Consider the following 19,634-nt stretch of genomic DNA (forward strand, 5'->3'; position numbering starts at 1 on the left):
CCAACAAAACTACTAAACTAAATTGAATAATGTTTGGTACTGTTGAGTCAACACTTTGTCCTGAAGCAAAACCACCGTCCTAAACAACTTAAGTCACACGGAGTGTCATATTGACAGAAATCTGACATCTCCACTAAATCCAAGAACAAATCTCTCGACCAAACTCTCGGTTTTTCCACACACTCCTCAAAACAACCCATTCCTCAACTCCCGCCTCAGTCCGGCTCCAAACAGCTGGAGAAGTAATCATGGTCATAGTGATGGTCTCCTGGAGGAGAGCCCAGATCATCCCCCTCCTCTGGAGTTTTGAGAAAAGAAACTTCCATGTTTTTCCAACTCGAAACGGAGACGTGTCCGGGGAAGTATCTTTTCCATTGCCTGGTCCACCAAACACACTTATCTACTACGTTTTACATATAAACATCTGATCCTCAATGGAACATCTCTCAGCGTTTATCATAACCCGATGAAAACTACAAGGAAGCAGCACTGCAGATCTCGATCGCCAAGCGAAGTAGATCCTTCCTTGAAACCTGAGCTCACAATGCTGCCTTCATTCATCCTCTACGCTACACTTCATTCGAGAACGCGAGCAACCAAATGAGGGCCAAACAAAGCAAAGAAAAGGCAAACACCTGATTAAGCTTCAAACCAACAGGCAAGCACCACCGCCATCGATAACAAAAACCACACACCCGTTACGTCAAGAGGACTGTGGCCTTGATCACGAAAGACAGCTTTATTAGTAAAACACTGAATGATAAAAGACCTATTGTGTGCACCAATGTTTAATCTTCTTGCAATTCAGGCTCCAATGAAACTCTTGCACAAACTTCCACGTTCATTCAAATACACGTCTAGTAGAAGACATCAATCACAGCTAAGCTCTTTGAAAAAGAGATCATAATCAAAACATCATATTTATGGCGTAGCATCGACTCTGACAGTTCCAAGATGAGTCAGTGGATAACAATTTTAGGACAATCCTCAATTGTCAAGGAAGTTTACCCCTCGTACATTTAGATGTAGAATATCCAAATCAGACTATTTGAGTTTGGAAGCGTGCGCAAGACTTCCTGTTTCTGCATTTGCATTGCAGTTCTAGTTTAATCTGACTGAGCCCAAATCGGAATAGTCTTGCAATCCTTGTCAAGGTTTGGTAACTCGCTTTTATTGTTTGAGCATTTAGCAGAAAATTGATTCCTAATAAATATAGCAGATTACGTCAATTTCAATAGTTCTGTGTCGTTCAGGCAATGCAGGCAGTAACAGACAGTATGTGAGACCTTTGAAACATTGAGCAAAGTTCTTCTGAAGTCAGGACTTCAACAGCAGACACTTGAAAGTGAACAGTTAAAAAAAAATTGGCAGGGAAGTTCAAGAACAAATGAACAATACATTTTCGAAATTAATGAAAAGAATATATTAACAAAAGAAGACCTAGTTTTAAATTCTAATACATGTTGACGTCAAAATACATCGCATCACCTATGGTCTAAACATACTGTATTTTGATACATTGGGCGTGTCCCTCAATGAAACGAGCAGGTTTCCGAGCAAATCAACGGGAGTGTCTTTGTCCATCTCTCCCTGTACCTCCCTTTCATGGAATGCTTGATATTCCCAGTCTGTGTAGTCCTTGTTAACGGGATATTCGTTCTACTGGGATCAGGAGGCGGCCAGAGCCTTGACCAGGTAGAGTTTGTCGCCCTGTTCGCTGGTAAAGATGGGCGCCTTTTTGTAGTGTTCCACCAACTCCTCCATTGTGTTAAACTTGCGCTGTCCGATGCAGTACAGGTTGTCCTTCATCTGGACTTTGAAATGCTTGTTTTTGGACTGAGCTTTCAGCGATATTGAAAAGTCATTGGGCTAGAAAAACAAAATATAAAGAGAAGGGGAAGAAATGGTTAATTCAGACCAGCTGTTGAAAGCAGCAATCTCAAGTTATTAACAGGGTACCCGCGGGATCTTAAAAACTCTTAAATGTCTTTAAATTCAAAATCAACATTTTAAGGCCTTGTAGTATTGAGTTCTAGGTCTTAAATAATTTTAAACAGGTCTTAATTTTCTTACGTCCATGTCACGCTACCTCTTGCTCATTGAAATGCTCCCGCAGCGTTTTAGAGAGTGTGTGTGTGTAGTTTGTTTTTTCGCTAGTGAGAGACCAACATGCATCTTATATTGCAATTGCAGCCAATCAGCTTTCGTGTTATTGGCGCTAGTCTCTTTCGGATTGGATTGTACCACAGACCCAGGGTGCGTCTCAATCAGCTGCCTGGTTCAGTAGTCAGGGCACTGATCAGGGATCAGCCCATTGACTTATGTCCTGATCAGTGCCCTGACTGCTGAACTAGGGAGCTGATTGAGACGCACACCCACAAACACATCAAACGGATTTTATTCTACAGCTGAGACGGTTCTTCCAGTTCCGCGATCGTGAAGCGAAGGCGAATCTTTCTTACCTGCCATCTCGCATAATGACCAAATAAAAGTATGATATGTCCGATAGCACTAAAACAAGAGTTTAAAAAGCGATGTAAACCCCGAATTCATTCGCTACTGACACACGGACCGATGTCAGACTGGCCGCGGATTCTGTGCCCGCGTTTGCCGCCTGTCAGCGCTCGCGTGAGTGTACCGAATCTATGTGCTTTACTGTAGGTCTTAAAGTGAAAGCAACCCAATCTAGCCTAGCCTTTACCCGCTTCTGCGTGTGTCGTTAATATTAATCAAACAACAACAACAGGGAAAAACAAACAGCAGCCTGCCTAAATTTAAAGCACTGTTTGTATCTGTAAATTTAAATTGTATTTATTTGTCCTATTGTCTAACAACATTCATGCATTTTGTTTGTTTTATTGCCATGTGTGACTATTGTGCATCTAACATAATATGGTAAATGTGGCATCCTAATATGATTAATATAATTATGATTATATTATGATATATATTATAGCCTACATACACACACACTACCGGTCAAAAGTTTGAGAACGGTAAGATGTTTTTAAAGAAGTCTTCTGCTCACCAAGGCTGCATTTATTTGATCCAAAGTACAGCAAAAACAGTATTATTGTGGTGATTTTTTTACAATTTAAAGTAACTATTTTAGATTTCAATATATATTTTAAAATGCAATTTATTTCTGTGATTCAAAGCTGAATTTTCAGCATCATTACTCCAGACTATAGAGTCACATAATCCTTCAGAAATCATTTTTTTACTTTCTATTTCAGATAAATGCTGTTCTTTAGAGCTTTCTATCCATCAAAGAATCCTAAAAAAAAATTTTTTTAAACAACTGTGTTTAACACTGATAATAATCATGTTTGTTGATCATCAGATCCTCATATGAGAATTATTAGTGAAGGGTCATGTGACACTGAAGACTGGAGTAATGATGATAAATTCAGCTTTGATCACAGGAATAAATCACACTTTACTATATATTCACATAGAGAACAGTCACAACAGAACTGTCACAATATTACAGCTTTTTTGTATTTTTAATAACATAAATGCAGCTTTGGTGAGCAGAAGAGACTTCTGTAAAAACAATTTTTTTAAGATTTAAAAATCGTACCGTTCTCCAACTTTTGACCGGTAGTGTGTTTGTATATTAATCCTGGTGGGATTGAGCTATGAGGAAGTGCAAGTTTACTAATACTTTGTTAAATTTGAATAAATTAATATGATTTGCAAGTAATTTTGTGATTCTGCATTTCCTTTTGTAGGTTTTTTTTTTTTTAAATTGCGTGATATAGGTCTTAAATTTAATTCATAATGGTCTTGAAAAGGTCTTAAAAAGTCTTAAATTTGACTTGGTGAAACTTGCAGATACCCTGATTAACTCTTCGGGCAGCTGGTGTGATCTGAGGTGGCATCCTTATTGCCAAGCTCATAAGAAACCACAGAACAATACAAATGACGTCAAGATAGGCAGCTTGAGACGTTTTTGAACAGAGCTAGTGTATGTGCTTATGCAAACTAAAAAAGGAACTATGACATTTATGTTGCAATGCAAAACTGTCCCACTTCAAAAATAACATTTCAAAATCACCACATTGAACTTTGACTTACTATGGATAGGGTGTTTTCCCTCAAATGAGGACCGAAGTATGGTACTTAAGCACATTCATCAGAATACGAGGAGGAACATTTCAGTCTACTTACTGAGGACTCGCTGTCCCGGATGAGGAAGTCTCCCTCTGTGCCCCTCTGGTTGAGTGCCACCTCTGCCTGATGCCGCGTCACCTTCCCGTAGTACCACTGCTTGCCAGCGAAGCGTCCGCTGGATGAAGGCTCAATGTAGTCACAGTCAGGTGTGGGCGGCCCGGCCATGCTGGCCGAGTTGTGCGACTCCTGCAGAACATTCACGTAGTTTTTCGGCACAAGTCCCACCTGCCCATCGGATTTGCGACACTTCCACCACTCCGGGTCGTTTTCCGGCTTCTCCACAACATCCATCACCTCACCCTTCTCAAAGTTCAGCTCTTCGTCGTTGCCCGAGCTGAACGGGTAGAGTGCCTGTACTGTGTGCAGCACTCGGTTGCCGTTCGCGCTAACAACAGCGGACAACTTCTCCGACAAGCCAGCCGAGTCGTTGCTCGCCGATCCATCTGCATCCTCCGTCACGTAGTTGGATGGGAACCACCCCGAACGGCCATTGTAGCTCCCCCTCCACCAGCCGTCGCTGCACTTCTCCATGACGATGACCCTTGTGCCCTTAACCAACGACAACTCATCTTCCCGCTCGGCCGCGTAGCTGAACTTGACGAGGGCAGGAAGGTTGAGGTCGTACAGACGTTCGCCGTTGTCCGGGTAGAAGTCAGAGTCGGCGTTGGAGGCTGTATCACGCATTCCTGTTTTCCTTTTCACCTTACCGATCCCTGCATGCATACAGAAAAGAAGTCAAATTAAGTGTTGTCCGAAAAACATACAACCAGCGTCCTCTTTGCACTCAACTACTTGCACTTGGGTGTTCACACTGACAGCACCTTTCACGGGAAATTGGCAATGCGACAAAGTTGAGCAGAGTTCAACTTCATGGAAACGATTGCAATGCAACTCCCAGTGGGACTGCAATGAATCACAGAGTCCGTTTGATTTGCTAACAAATAACCTTTTGCAGTGAGCTTGGTCCTGCACTCTGGGATTGCCTTCTCCATGAAGAATACCTGCTTTAGAAAGTGGTCAAAACGAGGTACAAGGCAGTATCATTTTAACTGCTTGACCACTGATGCACTAGTTTTCACACTGACTAGGTTTTGGATCCTGAGCAAAAACCTTTAAAAATGACACATTAAACAAAAGGTACACATCTTGATGGGAAATGAAAAATGAGTTGAATTTCATCACCCTGCGCACCCTGTACTCATTCCATTCTTGTTGAAATTATCTGTGAAACCAAAGAGCATTGTATTTTGATACAGGCACCAACAGGCAGGGCATGAGTGAAAGGAGAACTTGTCCAAACACATGTTACAGTGCAGTGAGGCTTGTGTTTTCACACCGACAGGGGTACAGTAGCTATCAGCTCCCGCCTGCTTGACTCTTAAACACAGGCGCTGGTCCAGTTTTCAAAACCACCCAATCACAACCAACTAATCATGTTCTCACCACTCACAAATCATATGACAAGCCGTGTATTTTAGCCTTCCTCCTTGATTATAGAAATGATTCAATTATTGACAATTATGATTCGCTTTATGACAATGCATAAAAATAGTGACACCATGATACTTCTCAGAAAAGAGATTTATCATTTGCCACCTGCTTCACTCATTCGTAAGCAACAGCTGTGTGGTTCAGCTCTATTATTCACAGAAAAGTACAATTAACTGCAAAGAGACACTGGAATGATCACCACACCCATCGTCCTCCTCCATAGAGAGGGAATGAGTGAGGGAGTGTTGGGTCAGGTTCATGGATACCGTCGAGGATTCCGGCTTGTCCGACCACATTAGGTCAAGCCAAGTGGGTCGGTCTGCAGGATTAATGGAGAATATCTGACCCTGAGGCCTTTCCACCATGTTGGCGGGTTTGGCAAAGCTTTGTGAATAGTGTTACCATACAGGAATGTCCACTTGGCAGTGAAGTTTGTACCGGCCCAATCCAAAGGCCCAAGGACAGATAAACACACTTTCTCTTTAGATACCTTACAAAAAAAATCTACTGCAGCAACAAAATGTTGCTTTTACAATAGGCCAGTTAAGCTGTTTTTCAGAAACTAAGGTGGGTTGCTGGTCTGAGAAGGTTTGCTCAAAGCACCACAAACCACTGTAAAACCACCAGACCATTCTTATCAAGAGATAAGAATTTTGTCCACCAAAGCACTATATGATATGTCCAAATAGCCATGAGATTAACATGGTACTAAGCCCCAGAAAAAGAGCGAAAGCATTTTGTTAGCAATCTATCTGGGAAGTAGGCAAACTCAGCCTTTACATGTTTAACGTCATATACCTGTAGGCAACACTTAGCAGCTATGATTTTTCAAAACTTGACAACCGAGAAGCAGCTGAAACCTTGGATCTACCCTTAACTCTAAGAAAGGAAATCACCCAATTTACTTTATGCTTACTCAGGGGTTAAAGGTTAACTGAGTGAGAACATAAAGCTTTTCCAATAGCCCTCTTTGCCCAGAGCGAGATGCTTATCAAAGCTCAAGGCTAGAGGAATTTATTCTGTGCTTGCGGATGCCTCTACTGCCTGATTTGCATTACAAATACGTGAAATCTCAAACCAAGATATTTGCCTCTGGCCCCTGAGCTATGTCCGATTGAGGGGGATGGACATTTGCATGGTCAATGTGAGCAGGAAGTAAAACGTGAAGCGTACGAGCAATAGTAACTGGAGCATTTAGTGCTCCATTCGTGGACGTGTTGGTGCATGTAACCACGGGTGTGTGAACCTTCTGACAGCACAAGGTCAACTCATGATCATCCACAAATTCACAAGACATTTCTTAAAGGGACAGTTCGCCCAAAAATTCTCATTTAGGTCAGTGAGTTGATGAGAATCAGATGATTATGATTCATGAATGAATCATTTAGAAAGGTTTTGTGAAGCAGATCAATTGATTCACTGAGAAGATGCAGAGTAAAAAATGGTTTGAACAATGCTACTTTTTCAAAAATATCAAATATTTGGGTCTGTTCATCACCCAAACGTATATGAATTCAAATATAGTGAAAATGTGTTTTTATAGGGCTTTTCTGTTCAATAGAAGAATATTATGAGAGTTTGGAAAGACTTTACACTTTTGAGTGATCTAATTCATTCAAGACAATGCAGAAATTTGAATAAGTAAGTGAAAATCTGGACTCAAATACAGGCTAACATATACAAGGATCATGAAGGCAAATTTCAAGTTGTCACTTGTTACAAAACGCAACTGATCTTGGGTGTGTGAACGTTCAAACCAGTGCTGGTGGTTCTCGAGCGTGCTATGATTGATGATGAACGTGATCCACCCACTCAGTCATTGGATTAGTCAGTCTACATGGTCTCTTAGGAGCTGACATGAAGAGTTTCCTAGGGTTTTTTTAACCCAAAAATGAAATTTCTGTCATTAATTCCTCACCCTCATGTCGTTCCAAACCCTCAAGACGTTCGTTCATCTTCAGAACACAAATTAAGATATTTTTGATGAAATCTGAGAGCTTTCTGACCCCACCACTTTTCAAAAAATATTCTCGTTGCTTCATAAAATTAAGGATGGACCATTGGAGTCGCATAGACCATTTTAATAATGTCCTTCCTCCCTTAATGGGCCTTAAAAGTGGTCGTTGTGTTGCTGTCTATGTGGGGTCAGAAAGCTCTCTGATTTCATCAAAAACATCTTAATTTGTGTTCCGAAGATAAAGATGAGGGTGAGAAATTAATGACAGAATTTTCATTTTTGGGTGAACCCATCATACATGGTTGTATCATACATGGGTTGCCATGATTTTAGCCAAGACAGACATGTTCCTGGACCAACATTTTTCTCCGAAAATGAAGTTCTAACCCTATCCCGACCCCTAAACCTAACCCTACCCATAAGTAATGCCTAAAATCAGAGGGAAATTATTAGAAGCACCTAACCCTGCTTGTAAGCCTAAACTTGACAGAAACTGTAAACATGTCCCTCAAATATGATTGGTTGTTTGGAATGTGGTTACAGGAACAACAAAGATGTTGATCCAGGAATATGCACTTGTTGAAATCACGTTCGTCATCATAAATGGCGGGTGTATTCCACTTAGGAAAATGCTTTTTTAAATAGTTGGAATTTTACTTTTGTTTTTTTTTAATGAATGTCAAATAACAAAACTTGCCACCATAATGCTAGGATGCTTTGACCCGAACCCAAGGCTCTGAGTTTCTGGTCTCCATGTGTCCATGGATGTGCTGCTGATAGAACAAAACACATTGTATGGAGCCATGGTGTGTTTCCTGAATACAGAATAAGGAATTTTCCTGGATTCCTACAGAGGATGCTCAGGAAGGAAGCTGCACACCATAACTCAATGTGCATATTATCAATGTGCAACTAACTGGCAACCATTGCAACCCAGCAAAGTATGATTTATCTGAAGCTACTATTCCACCCGCCCAGCAGACTGCATCCACTTCCCTTCCCTTCTTTCCTCTGAGTGCAACTTGGATTAGTTGTTTCCTCTGGTGAGTTCATCCAATTGTTCTCCAATATAGGGCTGAACTCCATTTAAATACTGTGGTAGTTCCATGGAAAGTCATTGTATCAGATGGTAAATATTTATTTATAAATTGTGTTTACAAGGGCACTTCGAGAATACTTGACATTGTACATCCGGTATACTGTAACAGCTGTTGTATATTTGCCTACGGAAATTGTGCAATACAGAAAGATACTGTCATAAGAATCTTTTAAGATTATGTACCCAAGTGTATGAATGAAGAAGATACAAATAAACCTGCGAAAACAGGAAAGACAAATGACTTTATACCTGTAATCTAACATGCTGGACTCGAAGGCGAGCGGAAAACGAGACATTCTTTCAACTCATTAACATCAAAGGGCCTCCAATGACAGTGACTGTAAACCACAGAGCTGTCTTCAACTGTCTGTGCATATCACAAGCTCGCTCGCTGCACAAATAAACTCAAATAATCTGCGAACGACAGACCTCAAACGATCATTTTCATTTCCCTAAATGAAGCGCAACAACAGCTTAAAAATGTAGCTTTTGCAAAGACAGAATTTCACAACTACACTCTAAAAAATTTAAATGCCGAGTTGTTTCAACGCATGTTTGGGTCAAATATGGACAAGCCCAACCGTTGGTTTAAATTTTTTAATTGGGTTGGGTTTGTCCATATTTGAACATGGGTTGAAACAACCCAGCATTTTTTTTTAGAGTGTACACTATAAACATTTTATCCCAAAATACTATAAATAATAATAAAATGTATAAAATAAAAGTAGTATTAAACACGATAAATAGAGCATTACATTTGTTTTGACATTTTCCCACAAAAACCTAACATTGTAAACCATATTGAGATTTATTTTGTCTACACAAATTAAAAATAAAACATTAAAAACTAAAATCCATCATTTAAAATGGTAGGCATCACAATGTTATAATGTACAGCATTCATTTATATTAAATTTGAGATTTGCTAAGGATTACATTTAACATCATAACGTATTTATATATAGATTTTTAGGATTTATATGATTTTCAATACTGCATAACAGTAGTGAGTAGGGGTGTGCCATATCATACCGGTATAAATTTTTACATGATAAAAAAAAGTGTCATATCGAGATATCAATGATATAGCAGTGCAATGACGTATGGCGCATTTACGTTCCCTAGCGCGCACATTAACAACAACATCTGTCTGAGAGTAAGAGCAGCATGCCAGCCTCCGATGACGATTTAGTATATAAAAAGGAGCTACTTCAATAATATGGAAGTGGTTTGGTTACAAGAGGACAGAACTCCAACAAAGGAGGCAAAGATAGTGATGTAACCCCATCGTTTCTGAGAAATATAATGTAGTGATCCAGTATCGAAGCTATTTTATGACTAAAAGTCACGGGGCGGCGTTGATAACAAGTGTCTGTGCTCATGAATGTTCTGTATGCGAGTGACATGTGTGTGTGTGTGTGTGTGTGTGTGTGTGTGTGTGTGTGTGTGTGTGTGTGTGTGTGTGTGTGTGTGTGTGTGTGTGTGTGTGTGTGTGTGTGTAGCGCGATCTGCGCACTCTGTATGCGAGTGACGTAGGCCTATGTGTGTGCGCTTAAATGAAAACAGCGCATTAATACGGAACGGTGATTCAACTGACTTGAACTATATGTCCATTAAACGATTTTATTGCGCACCTTCCAACCAATCAGACTCGAGTATTCAGACAGACCATGGCATAAATCAGGGGTTTTCAAACTGGGGGTCCTCCAGAAGATCCTAAGTGGTCCCCAGAAAATGTCAGTTTTCATAGACAGAAAATATTGTAAATAAAGTTATTTATTTTTCATTGGCTCAAGTTATAAAATATAGATGCGAACATTACCCTACATTTTTTAATTGCATGAATGAAAACCTTTTTTCAGTGTTGGAAACAATATTTTGTATTTATAAATGTCACACAATTTATCTAACAGTTTAAATGTTTTTTCATAAAAATTGATGGAATTTAGGATGGGGGTCCCTCATAAAAGATTCATCGTATTTGGGGGTCCTTGGCATCATAAAGTTTGAAAACCCCTGGCATAAATTACTTAGTTATTGTTACCAGTACATTCAAAATGTTAAGGAGTTATGTTATACTTTTACTTAAGATTTCCAGTGAAAACACTACCAACTTGTACCGAGGCTACTTTTTTTTACTTTGCTTACATTTGATTGCAAATCACCAATAAAATGTTGTTTCATAAATATCATTATCGCAAATATTCTTGAAATATCGTGATATAATTGTGAGGCTATATCATCCACCCCTAGTAGTGAGAACACTTTTTCCAGTATATACAAATTACACAGAGTATAATATCTTAATTATTTCAGTAACACTTTAGTTTAGGGTCCAATTCTCACTATTAACTAGTTGCTTATTATCATGCATATTACTAGACTATTGGCTGTTTATTAGTACTTATAAAGCACATATTAATGCCTTACCATATTCTACATCCCTTAATCCTACCAATACCTAAACTTAACATCTACCTTACTAACCATTAATGAACAGTAAATAGTAGTTTATTGAAGCAAAAGTCATAGTTAATTGTGAGAATTGGACCCTAAGCTAAAGTGTGACCATTCTTTCTTTTGATTTTGGGGTGAAACTTTGCTGACGCTCAGTTCTGCTGCAGGTACTCTGAACACATGCTGGTATAAATAGCCTCGGTCGCACATCTGTGCTTGTTTGGCTAGCGCGGGTCTGTCGAGAGGGAGTCAAATGGGGGTCACAGCCCATCCACGTATGCAGCCCGCTGTGTGCTTTAGTCAGGAACACTCCAGAAAGCCATCAGCACTTCCTGTACTCATCTTGTGTGAGAGGACGCTCGACATTGAATTCAAGGCTTGTCCCTCTCACAATGAGACATTATCTTGTGGTGCTTTCCATCAGAGAGGAAGAGTTGACTGGCTTTAAAAAAAAAGTGGCGGAGTGGGAAGTGGAGGAAAACAGACGGATGGGCTGACGCTGCAGTGAATCAACAATCCGGTTTCCTCACTTCCTCCCTCACAGGCTCCAAAGATCTGAGGAGAATCTGTCCTGAATTAGACCACTTCCGCTACGAGCGAAGGCTGAACGACAGGAAAAGAGAGAAAGGGTCGAGTAGAAAAGCTACTCACAGGACGTGCTTCTATGATGAGTTTGATGTAATGGATTAAAAGGGACAGTTCGTGCAAAAATTATTTAATTCCAAACTCGGATTACTTTCTTTCTTCTGTAGAACACACAAGGAGATATTTTGAAGAAATTCCAAGCTGCTCTTTTCCATGCAGCATTTGTGTTCACACATATTCGAGTAACGCCTAGGTTTAGCGCCAACTAGGCCTGTCACAATACACAGATATCGACTATAACCGCAATATTTAAATCTTTCTACACTCATATTTTCAGTGTGATTCATTAGCCAAAAAAAACCCCTAACACACAAAGTTAAAGACAAATTCAACTTAAAGAATTATATTTGTTTTTCCAAAATGTATATAGATATCGCAGCGATAATCACTATTGGGAATCCTTTTGGCCATGATAATAGTGTAGTGAAAATCTAATATCATGACAGCCCTGATGTCTAAACACCGTCGACAGTCGCATGTCATGTGACAAAAGCATTAAAGGGTTAATTCACCCAAAAATGAAAATTAGCCCATGATTTACTCACCCTCAAGCAATCCTAGGTGTATTTGACATACTTCTTTCAGACGAATACAATCAGAGTTATATTAAAAATGTCCTGGCTAATCCAAGCTCTATAATGGCAGTGACCACAATTTGAAGCCCAAAAAAGTGCATCCGTCCATTATAAAAGTAATCCACACGGAGCTTTTGTCGCAAGTTGAATACGGAAGGCGGTCCGCCGGAAGCTTCATACTTTATGGATATTTTTCTTACACAAACCCATCACTTCAGAAGGCCTTTATAAACCCCCGGAGCCGAGTGGAGTACTGTTATGATGGATGGATGCACTTTTTTGGGCTGCCATTCACTGCCATTATAATGCTTGGAAGAGCCAGGACATTTTTAATATAATTCCGATTGTATTCGTCTGAAATAAGTCTCATACACCTAGAATGGCTTGAGGGTGAGTAAATCATGGGCTAATTTTCATTTTTGAGTGAACTCTCCCTTTGAGGGGCTGTTTTTCAATTCCACTGCCCTACTTTTCCATAGCTTTTCAATGTAAACGTGCACTAGACAGATGTGTTTGACGGTTGCACTCATATCTCATGTCTTTTGCAATGTCTCGCAAATGACATGTTCCAAAAAAGTGACGCTTAAGACATAAGTTCAGCTTTTTTTTAAAAACACGTCTCTAGACCTGGCATTATTTTCAGCTCCTCTGACCGGTCTCTCGCATTTTTAACAGCAAAAACTCATTCTGTGTGAATTGGCCCTAAGAGCTACAGCAGTGGAGAAGATTATTAGTGTATAATATAGACAGATATCAATAATCTGGCTGACACCAGTAAGCCAATAATTATTTTCATGCTATGGCTAATAAATGCCTTCTATAACAATTCTACACTATTTTGATTAAATCAAAATTTTATTTTAAATCAATTGTTTTTAAGCGAATTTAGACATCACAGCAGTATAATGTACAGTATGATCAGATTCAGATTGTTTTATTTAATGCCATGTCAGCATCTAAGGCTATATTCAATATATACACATATAGATACACACAAATAGCACATAAATGCAATCAAATGTACAGTATGAAAAATGTATGTTATATTATGAGATGTGCTATTCAATTATTTATGTTTTTAAAGCTTCGTTTAAAGTGAGTAGATGACGGCAAAGTAAAAAAAGAGGAAATGAGCATGCATTATTCAATATCCAACATTGGCTGATATACACTTTCAAAAGTTTGGGGTCAGTAGGTTTGTTTATATATACACACTTTTTTATCTAGCAAGGATGCAATAAATTGATCAAAAGTGACAGTAAAATATTTGTGTTACAAAAGTTTTTTAAATGTAATTCTGTTCTAAGAATCTCGACAAAAATGCATTTCGGTTTTAAAATTTTACAGTATTATTTCTTTTTAATGTATTTCTAAAATATATGTAGCCTTAGTGACCATAAGACATTTTTTTTCCATCCCAAACATTTGAACAGTATTGTACATTCAATAGAAAATCTCTAATAATGGCTGATAACCAATATGGTATGGGTCATATGGGTTTAATTACAAAAATGTCAATACATTTAAGATAGTTATTTCTCAAGCACAATTACTTACCCAAACACTTGAAACACGACCACATCATGTCCTATGGTCATCTTTTAATCCACTCAACAATCAAGTATCCGGTTGGTGCTTGAATTAAAAAGCCTTGGACACTAAACCGTCAGTACAGAAAGAAGCACATGTCAGTGAATCCATGAAGACTGTAGAAACTAATAATATATCCCAGCAGCAGCAGCAGCAGCTCTCCCAGAAGAGATATGAGCTTCATCCATCAGCTCCGCCAGTCCAGATGACACAATGCTTTCAGTGTTTCACCGGAGAGCTGACGTCGCCCAACTGCAGCCCACTGGCATGAGGAAACCCCCACGACAGCAGACCCTCAACACTCAAACTACAGGAAAACAGCAGCGTGTTGGACCAACAAGGACCAGTGGGCTTCAAACGCAAAACCTGATTAAAGGAGGACTGGGCTGGGAAAGAAAATTCCGGTTGAGTGTAACAGGAGAGTTTAAGTGCACAAAGAAGAGTGGAAGTTCTTTGCACTGTGTTGATTGCAGTGTGTGTGTGTGTGTGTGTGTGTGTGTGTGTGTGTGTGTGTGTGTGTGTGTGTGTGTGTGTGTGTGTGTGTGTGTGTGTGTGTGTGTGTGTGTGTGTGTGTGTGTGTGTGTGTGTGTGCGTGCGTGTGTGCGTGTGAAGTGCAATTACAGGCTTTTCAGAGCACTGCCCGCCCAGCTGCTCGACTAACACGCAGAGAATGAGAAAAAAAAAAACAATTTCCTAACCAACTTGTTTGTTCGCTCCCATTTGCTTTCCAAAGTGACCAAATGACTGATGAATAGAAAAAAAATGAGTAAAAACAAAGTGTGTGTGTGTGTGTGTGTGTGTGTGAGAGAGAGAGAGAGAGAGAGAGTGTGTGGGGGTTACTGACAAACTCCCACCCAGCTCAGAGGGGGAAAAGCCTTTCAAACTTCCCTAATCCTACAACGAAGAATGTCTCAATGCAAACTCAAACAATGAGTCCAAGCCAAAACTTTCAGCATTGTCAACTTTCTAGACTGGTGATATAATAAAGAGGAGAGAAAAGGTGGCAAAACTCACGGAAGAAGTGTTTGAAGAGGTTAGCCATATCCATTTTGGGCTATCCCGGCAACTCGGCACTTCCCTCTGCAGCTGTGCAGCTATTCCATGTGAACCACCCTCCCGCAAGTCAACTGCTCACTGCCTACACAACAATCGAGCTGCCTGACCATGTGACCAGTGTGAACCAATCAGAATCGATTCCTCCTTTAGGAGGACTAGTCTGCTCCCCCCTCCATACACACACACACACACACACACACACACACATAGCTTACTCATGGCGCATATGGTGACTAGTAAGTTTGTTTCTAAAAACAAAAAAAATTTTGTTTTTGCGACCTCAAAGGATTCCCATTCACTTCAAGCAGCACGTTTGCACAGAAAGAGCCATGAACACTCGGCCTGTTCACACTAAATCAAAAACATGTAGCGTGTTTGGACACGTTTTTAATGTAGTATTCTTTGAAGTGCCATGAAAATGCCATAAAGGTTAACAATATTCATGTGCAAAGTACTATAGTTTATTAAAATGGTATTACCATCTAATACTAGCACTATTTGCAATGTGACAAACATTCAAATTAACTCTTTCCCCTCTAGCATTTCCCAGTTGCCAGCCAGCACCAGCATTTTTGTAGCCTGGATGCCAGCCGAACTTAGCCCCGCCCACAACATTTGAGGTCGGGAAGTTCGGTCTGGACTTGATCCGTTGAGGTAGCCTAGAAATCTAGATGCACCCTCGCGTTAGCTAGTGCTGGACGGTATGACCAAAAATGTATATCACTGTATTTTTTTTAATTAAATCGGTTTAGTAGCCTAGAAATCTAGACGCACCCTAGCGGCAGCAAATCTAATTTGCAGTCAGGGCGTCTAGCAACTCTCCGTTGGCTTGCGAGCTGGAAAAAACAAACTCTGGTCAGGCCAATCACATCGTGTATAGAGTCGGTGGGCGGGTTTAACGTAATGATGGCAGAGTTGTGGCGGCTCCGCGTGCTACTTGTAAACAAAGAAGCTTGCGAACAGCGGTCTTTCGAATCGGCTTTGGCCGCGACTCTGGAAGACTTGGAGTTAAGCTTTTCTTTGAGAAATGAACAAAGAACGGCACTGAAGTCATTCATAAGAAAAGAAGATGTGTTCAGAGTTTTGCCGATCGGATACGGCGAAAGTTTAATCTATCAACTAGCTCCGCTTCACCTTCTTCTTTGCTCTGGTTGGTTGTAGCGCTATCCTATTGCGTGCAGAGGGAATTTGAAAGACAACCGTTTATCCCGCCCCTCGGGTTGAGCCCTGCAAATGGTGAGTTCCCAGACCCAACATCTTGATGTGGGTCTGGCTTGTCAGGCCATCGGTTTCGCGGTATATGACGGTATTTTTTTTCCCTATGTATGACCAGGTGTTAACCACATTTTCTACTGATTGAGAGAGGAAATACTGCAGTAGATTGACAAGAATGCCCTATTTTACTGTCATGAGTGAATATTGTAGAAAAATTCCACACTAGAGTTTATACAGGTTTGCAAAGCCCCACAAAATGATGCTATGAGACAACCGATAAAACGCAGACCTGCAACACGATCATTACAGACACATGAATATTAAAATATGACCATGGATAGAAACTGAGTTGAGGGCACATTAAGCATTTTAAAACTCTAACCCTATGTAACAACAAACTGCTAAAACGAGGGCGAAACGCAGAACATTTAGGGTCATCTAACAACTCTCCGTTGACTTGCGAGCTTGAAAAACCAAACTCTAGTCAGGCCAATCACATCATGTATAGAGTCAGTGGGCGGGATTAACAATGACAGCAGAGTTGTGACGGTTCCGCATGAATTCCCTGCTAACAAAGAACGGCACTGAAGTAATTCTTAAAAAAGGAAGATGTGTTCAGAGTTTTGCCGTCCGGATACGGCTAAAGTTTAATCTATCAACTAGCTCTGCTGGTGGGAAAATGCATGGGACTCAGCCACAACCTTGTGATTGTTGTCTAGCCTGACAAGATGTTGGGTCTGGGAACTCACCATTGGCAGGGCTCAATCCGAGGGGCGGGATAAACGGTTGTCTTTCAAATTCCTTCTGCACACAATTAAATAGCGCTACAACCAACCAGAGCGAAAAAGAAGGTGATATACTTTCGCTGTATCCGGTCGGCAAAACTTCGAACATATCTTCTTTTCTTAAAGCTACACTGTGTGATATTTTCCCCCATCTAGTGGTGAACTTGTATATGACCATCCAGTGAATTTTAGTTTCTGTTCTGTTCAATTCCGATTTCGTTTTAACTCCTACGGTGGCCGATTTAGTCCAAGATTAATTTGGCTTCCAGTTCAACCTCGTCCACATTCGACACGGTGCCTGTGGGATATTCTGTGCGCAGTGGGATGGTTGGAACTCAACTGGCCTAATTATTCGGCTAGAAAGAACTGCAGCTAATCCAGAGTGAACTTTGATGATAGTAATGTTTATTCAGTCATCCAATTGCAAGGCATAAACAGGTTTGCGTGGATATGTACATAAATGTGGTTTCTGTGAGAGAACAAATTAGGATGGTAAATATACATGATAATGACATGACAGAAGATACACAGTTAAGAACTGTATAACTACTATACTTATAAGTTACAGAGCTTATTGTACCACATATAGGCGCTAAATGCAGCTGCATTAAAAGGAGCGGAGCTGCCGCTGCTAACAAGCGGTGTCCGGTTACAAAAGTGTGTGCGCAGGTTTAGCTCTGTATAACAAGTGTTAATATGCGATCAGACCTGATACATATTTCCATCAACATACATTACAAGCAAATATTTTCTATAAACGAATAAACATTGTTAATAACTGAATGACTATTCAAATAGGTGAGCATTACGCTATTGTATGTTGACACAAAAATACTTCTGAGGTAACATCAACTGAATTACGCGATGACACACTCTGAAACACATCCACAATGACAATAACTATTATTACTTACGGAGTTATTAACGCACAGAAATACCACACAAGGAAAAACAGACTTTTGAGGAATAAACAAGCCAGGAAAACTCCGTATAACTCTGTTACTAGAGCTGCTGAGATGAAAACTCTCTGCGCATGCACCAGACAAGTCTGAACAAGTTGACGCGCACAGTGTTAAAACCGGCTAAAAACGCGAAAGGCGAAGCTTGAATTTACGGGTATGTCCCTCTTTGGCTAATGTAGTTTCAAGATGGAGGGGCAACATGGCGACCACCGTTAGATCCCATTACCTTATGTATTTTCAATAGCATATTATAAACTTACGAGAATACTTTATTACTTGAAAGAAGTAAATATACATTAATGAGCATATATATTTTTGAAAGAACTAAGTGTTTTTAGCTAAGAATAGACTAAAAAAGTTACACAGTGTAGCTTTAAGAATGACTTCAGTGCCGTTCTTTGTTCTTTTCTCAAAGAAAAGCTTAACTCCAAGTCTTCCAGAGTTGCGGCCAAAGCCGATTCAAAAGACCGCTGTTCGTCAGCTTCATTGTTTACGAGTAGCACGCAGAACCTTCATTGCCGTCATTATGTTAAGCCCGCCCACCGACTCTACACACGCTGTGATTGGCCTGACTAGAGTTTGGTTTTTCCAGCTCTCAGGTCTACCGAGAGCTGCTAGACTACACTCGCTGTAAAATAAATGTTCTGCCGCTAGGGTGCGTCTAGATTTCTAGGCTAATTGTTGTCACCACTGATAGCGCTCTGGTTGGTTGGTTGTAGTGTGATGAGCACTGTAACGAATACAGAAATCTGAATGGCTGTTTGAAATATTTAAATATGGTTTAATAGCGCGATTCTGTTTTGTTTACGAGGATTGCCGGAGAAAGGGCTGCATTTCTGCTGTTCCATCAGCGCCCTCTGCTGTCAGAGAGTGAATGTGAATGTGCGTTTTCATTCAGCGTCTCCTTCACTCGTTCCGCCATGCGCTGCTCATGCACGTTGGGTCTGTTTACATCAGTGCTTGTTCCTCTTTGATGTGTTGTTCATTTTAAATGGTTGATGGGTAAAGTATTCTTAAAATGCATTCTAAAAATCATCAAAAATCAATTCACGGTGTCTTAAAGTGTCCACGATTAATAATATTGTGCATGTTCATTAATGTGATATATCGTATTACCGTATACCGGCACGTGTCTAATCGCAATACATATTGAAAATATACATATTGAGAAAAAACTCAAACAATTTCAATATCGTGAGGCCCTAAATGTGGGAACGTTTCATTAAAAAAAAAGCTACATTTTGCACAAGAGGCAGAGAAAATTGTGTTTTTGTCAAAGACTTTTCTTTATGGGGCCAAGCAGCTGCAATATGGCAGGAAATCTGTGTACTGCACAAAGCTGGAGAGGAAGAGCGCCTTAAGGTGAGGACATGTGCATAAACAACACACAACAACAGACAAAAAACCTCAACACCAAGAGAAAGTCTCAAAGAGAGGCTGTGTGAACGAGGCATTTTCAAAACAGCCGCAAAGACAGTGGTGGAGAGATAGCCATCAGCGCACAAAGCTCTCATTGTACACCTCTAAGACTAGACTCAAACCCCTGTTCCTGTGTACCAACAGCCCAGACCCAACCTCCAGCGAACCACCACACAAACACTTTAACTGTACACCGATCTGAAGATT

General features: G+C 40.2%; 1 protein-coding gene across 4 annotated transcripts in view; it reads right to left on the reverse strand.

Annotated features, from left to right (window-relative positions):
• Positions 1–724: 724 nt before the first annotated feature.
• nck1b (NCK adaptor protein 1b) overlaps positions 725–19,634 on the reverse strand; it is a 107,044-nt gene continuing 88,134 nt past the window's right edge. Inside the window, exons 1-4 of one of the 4 annotated variants that reach the window (XM_079805994.1) lie at positions 15,005–15,130; positions 13,958–14,058; positions 4,174–4,889; positions 725–1,869 (exon numbers count right to left, since the gene is read on the reverse strand). In XM_079805994.1, the coding sequence (XP_079662120.1) occupies positions 1,669–1,869; positions 4,174–4,889; positions 13,958–13,985 (945 nt within the window). In that variant the 5' untranslated portion in view covers positions 13,986–14,058; positions 15,005–15,130 and the 3' untranslated portion in view covers positions 725–1,668. Of the gene's footprint in view, positions 1,870–4,173; positions 4,890–13,957; positions 14,598–15,004; positions 15,131–19,634 lie in introns of those variants that run through there. The other 3 variants (XM_079805993.1, XM_079805995.1, XM_079805992.1) reach the window with 3 other exon arrangements.

Source organism: Gobio gobio (genome assembly GCF_949357685.1).
Source record: "Gobio gobio genome assembly, chromosome: 23".
Lineage (NCBI taxonomy): Eukaryota > Metazoa > Chordata > Actinopteri > Cypriniformes > Gobionidae > Gobio > Gobio gobio.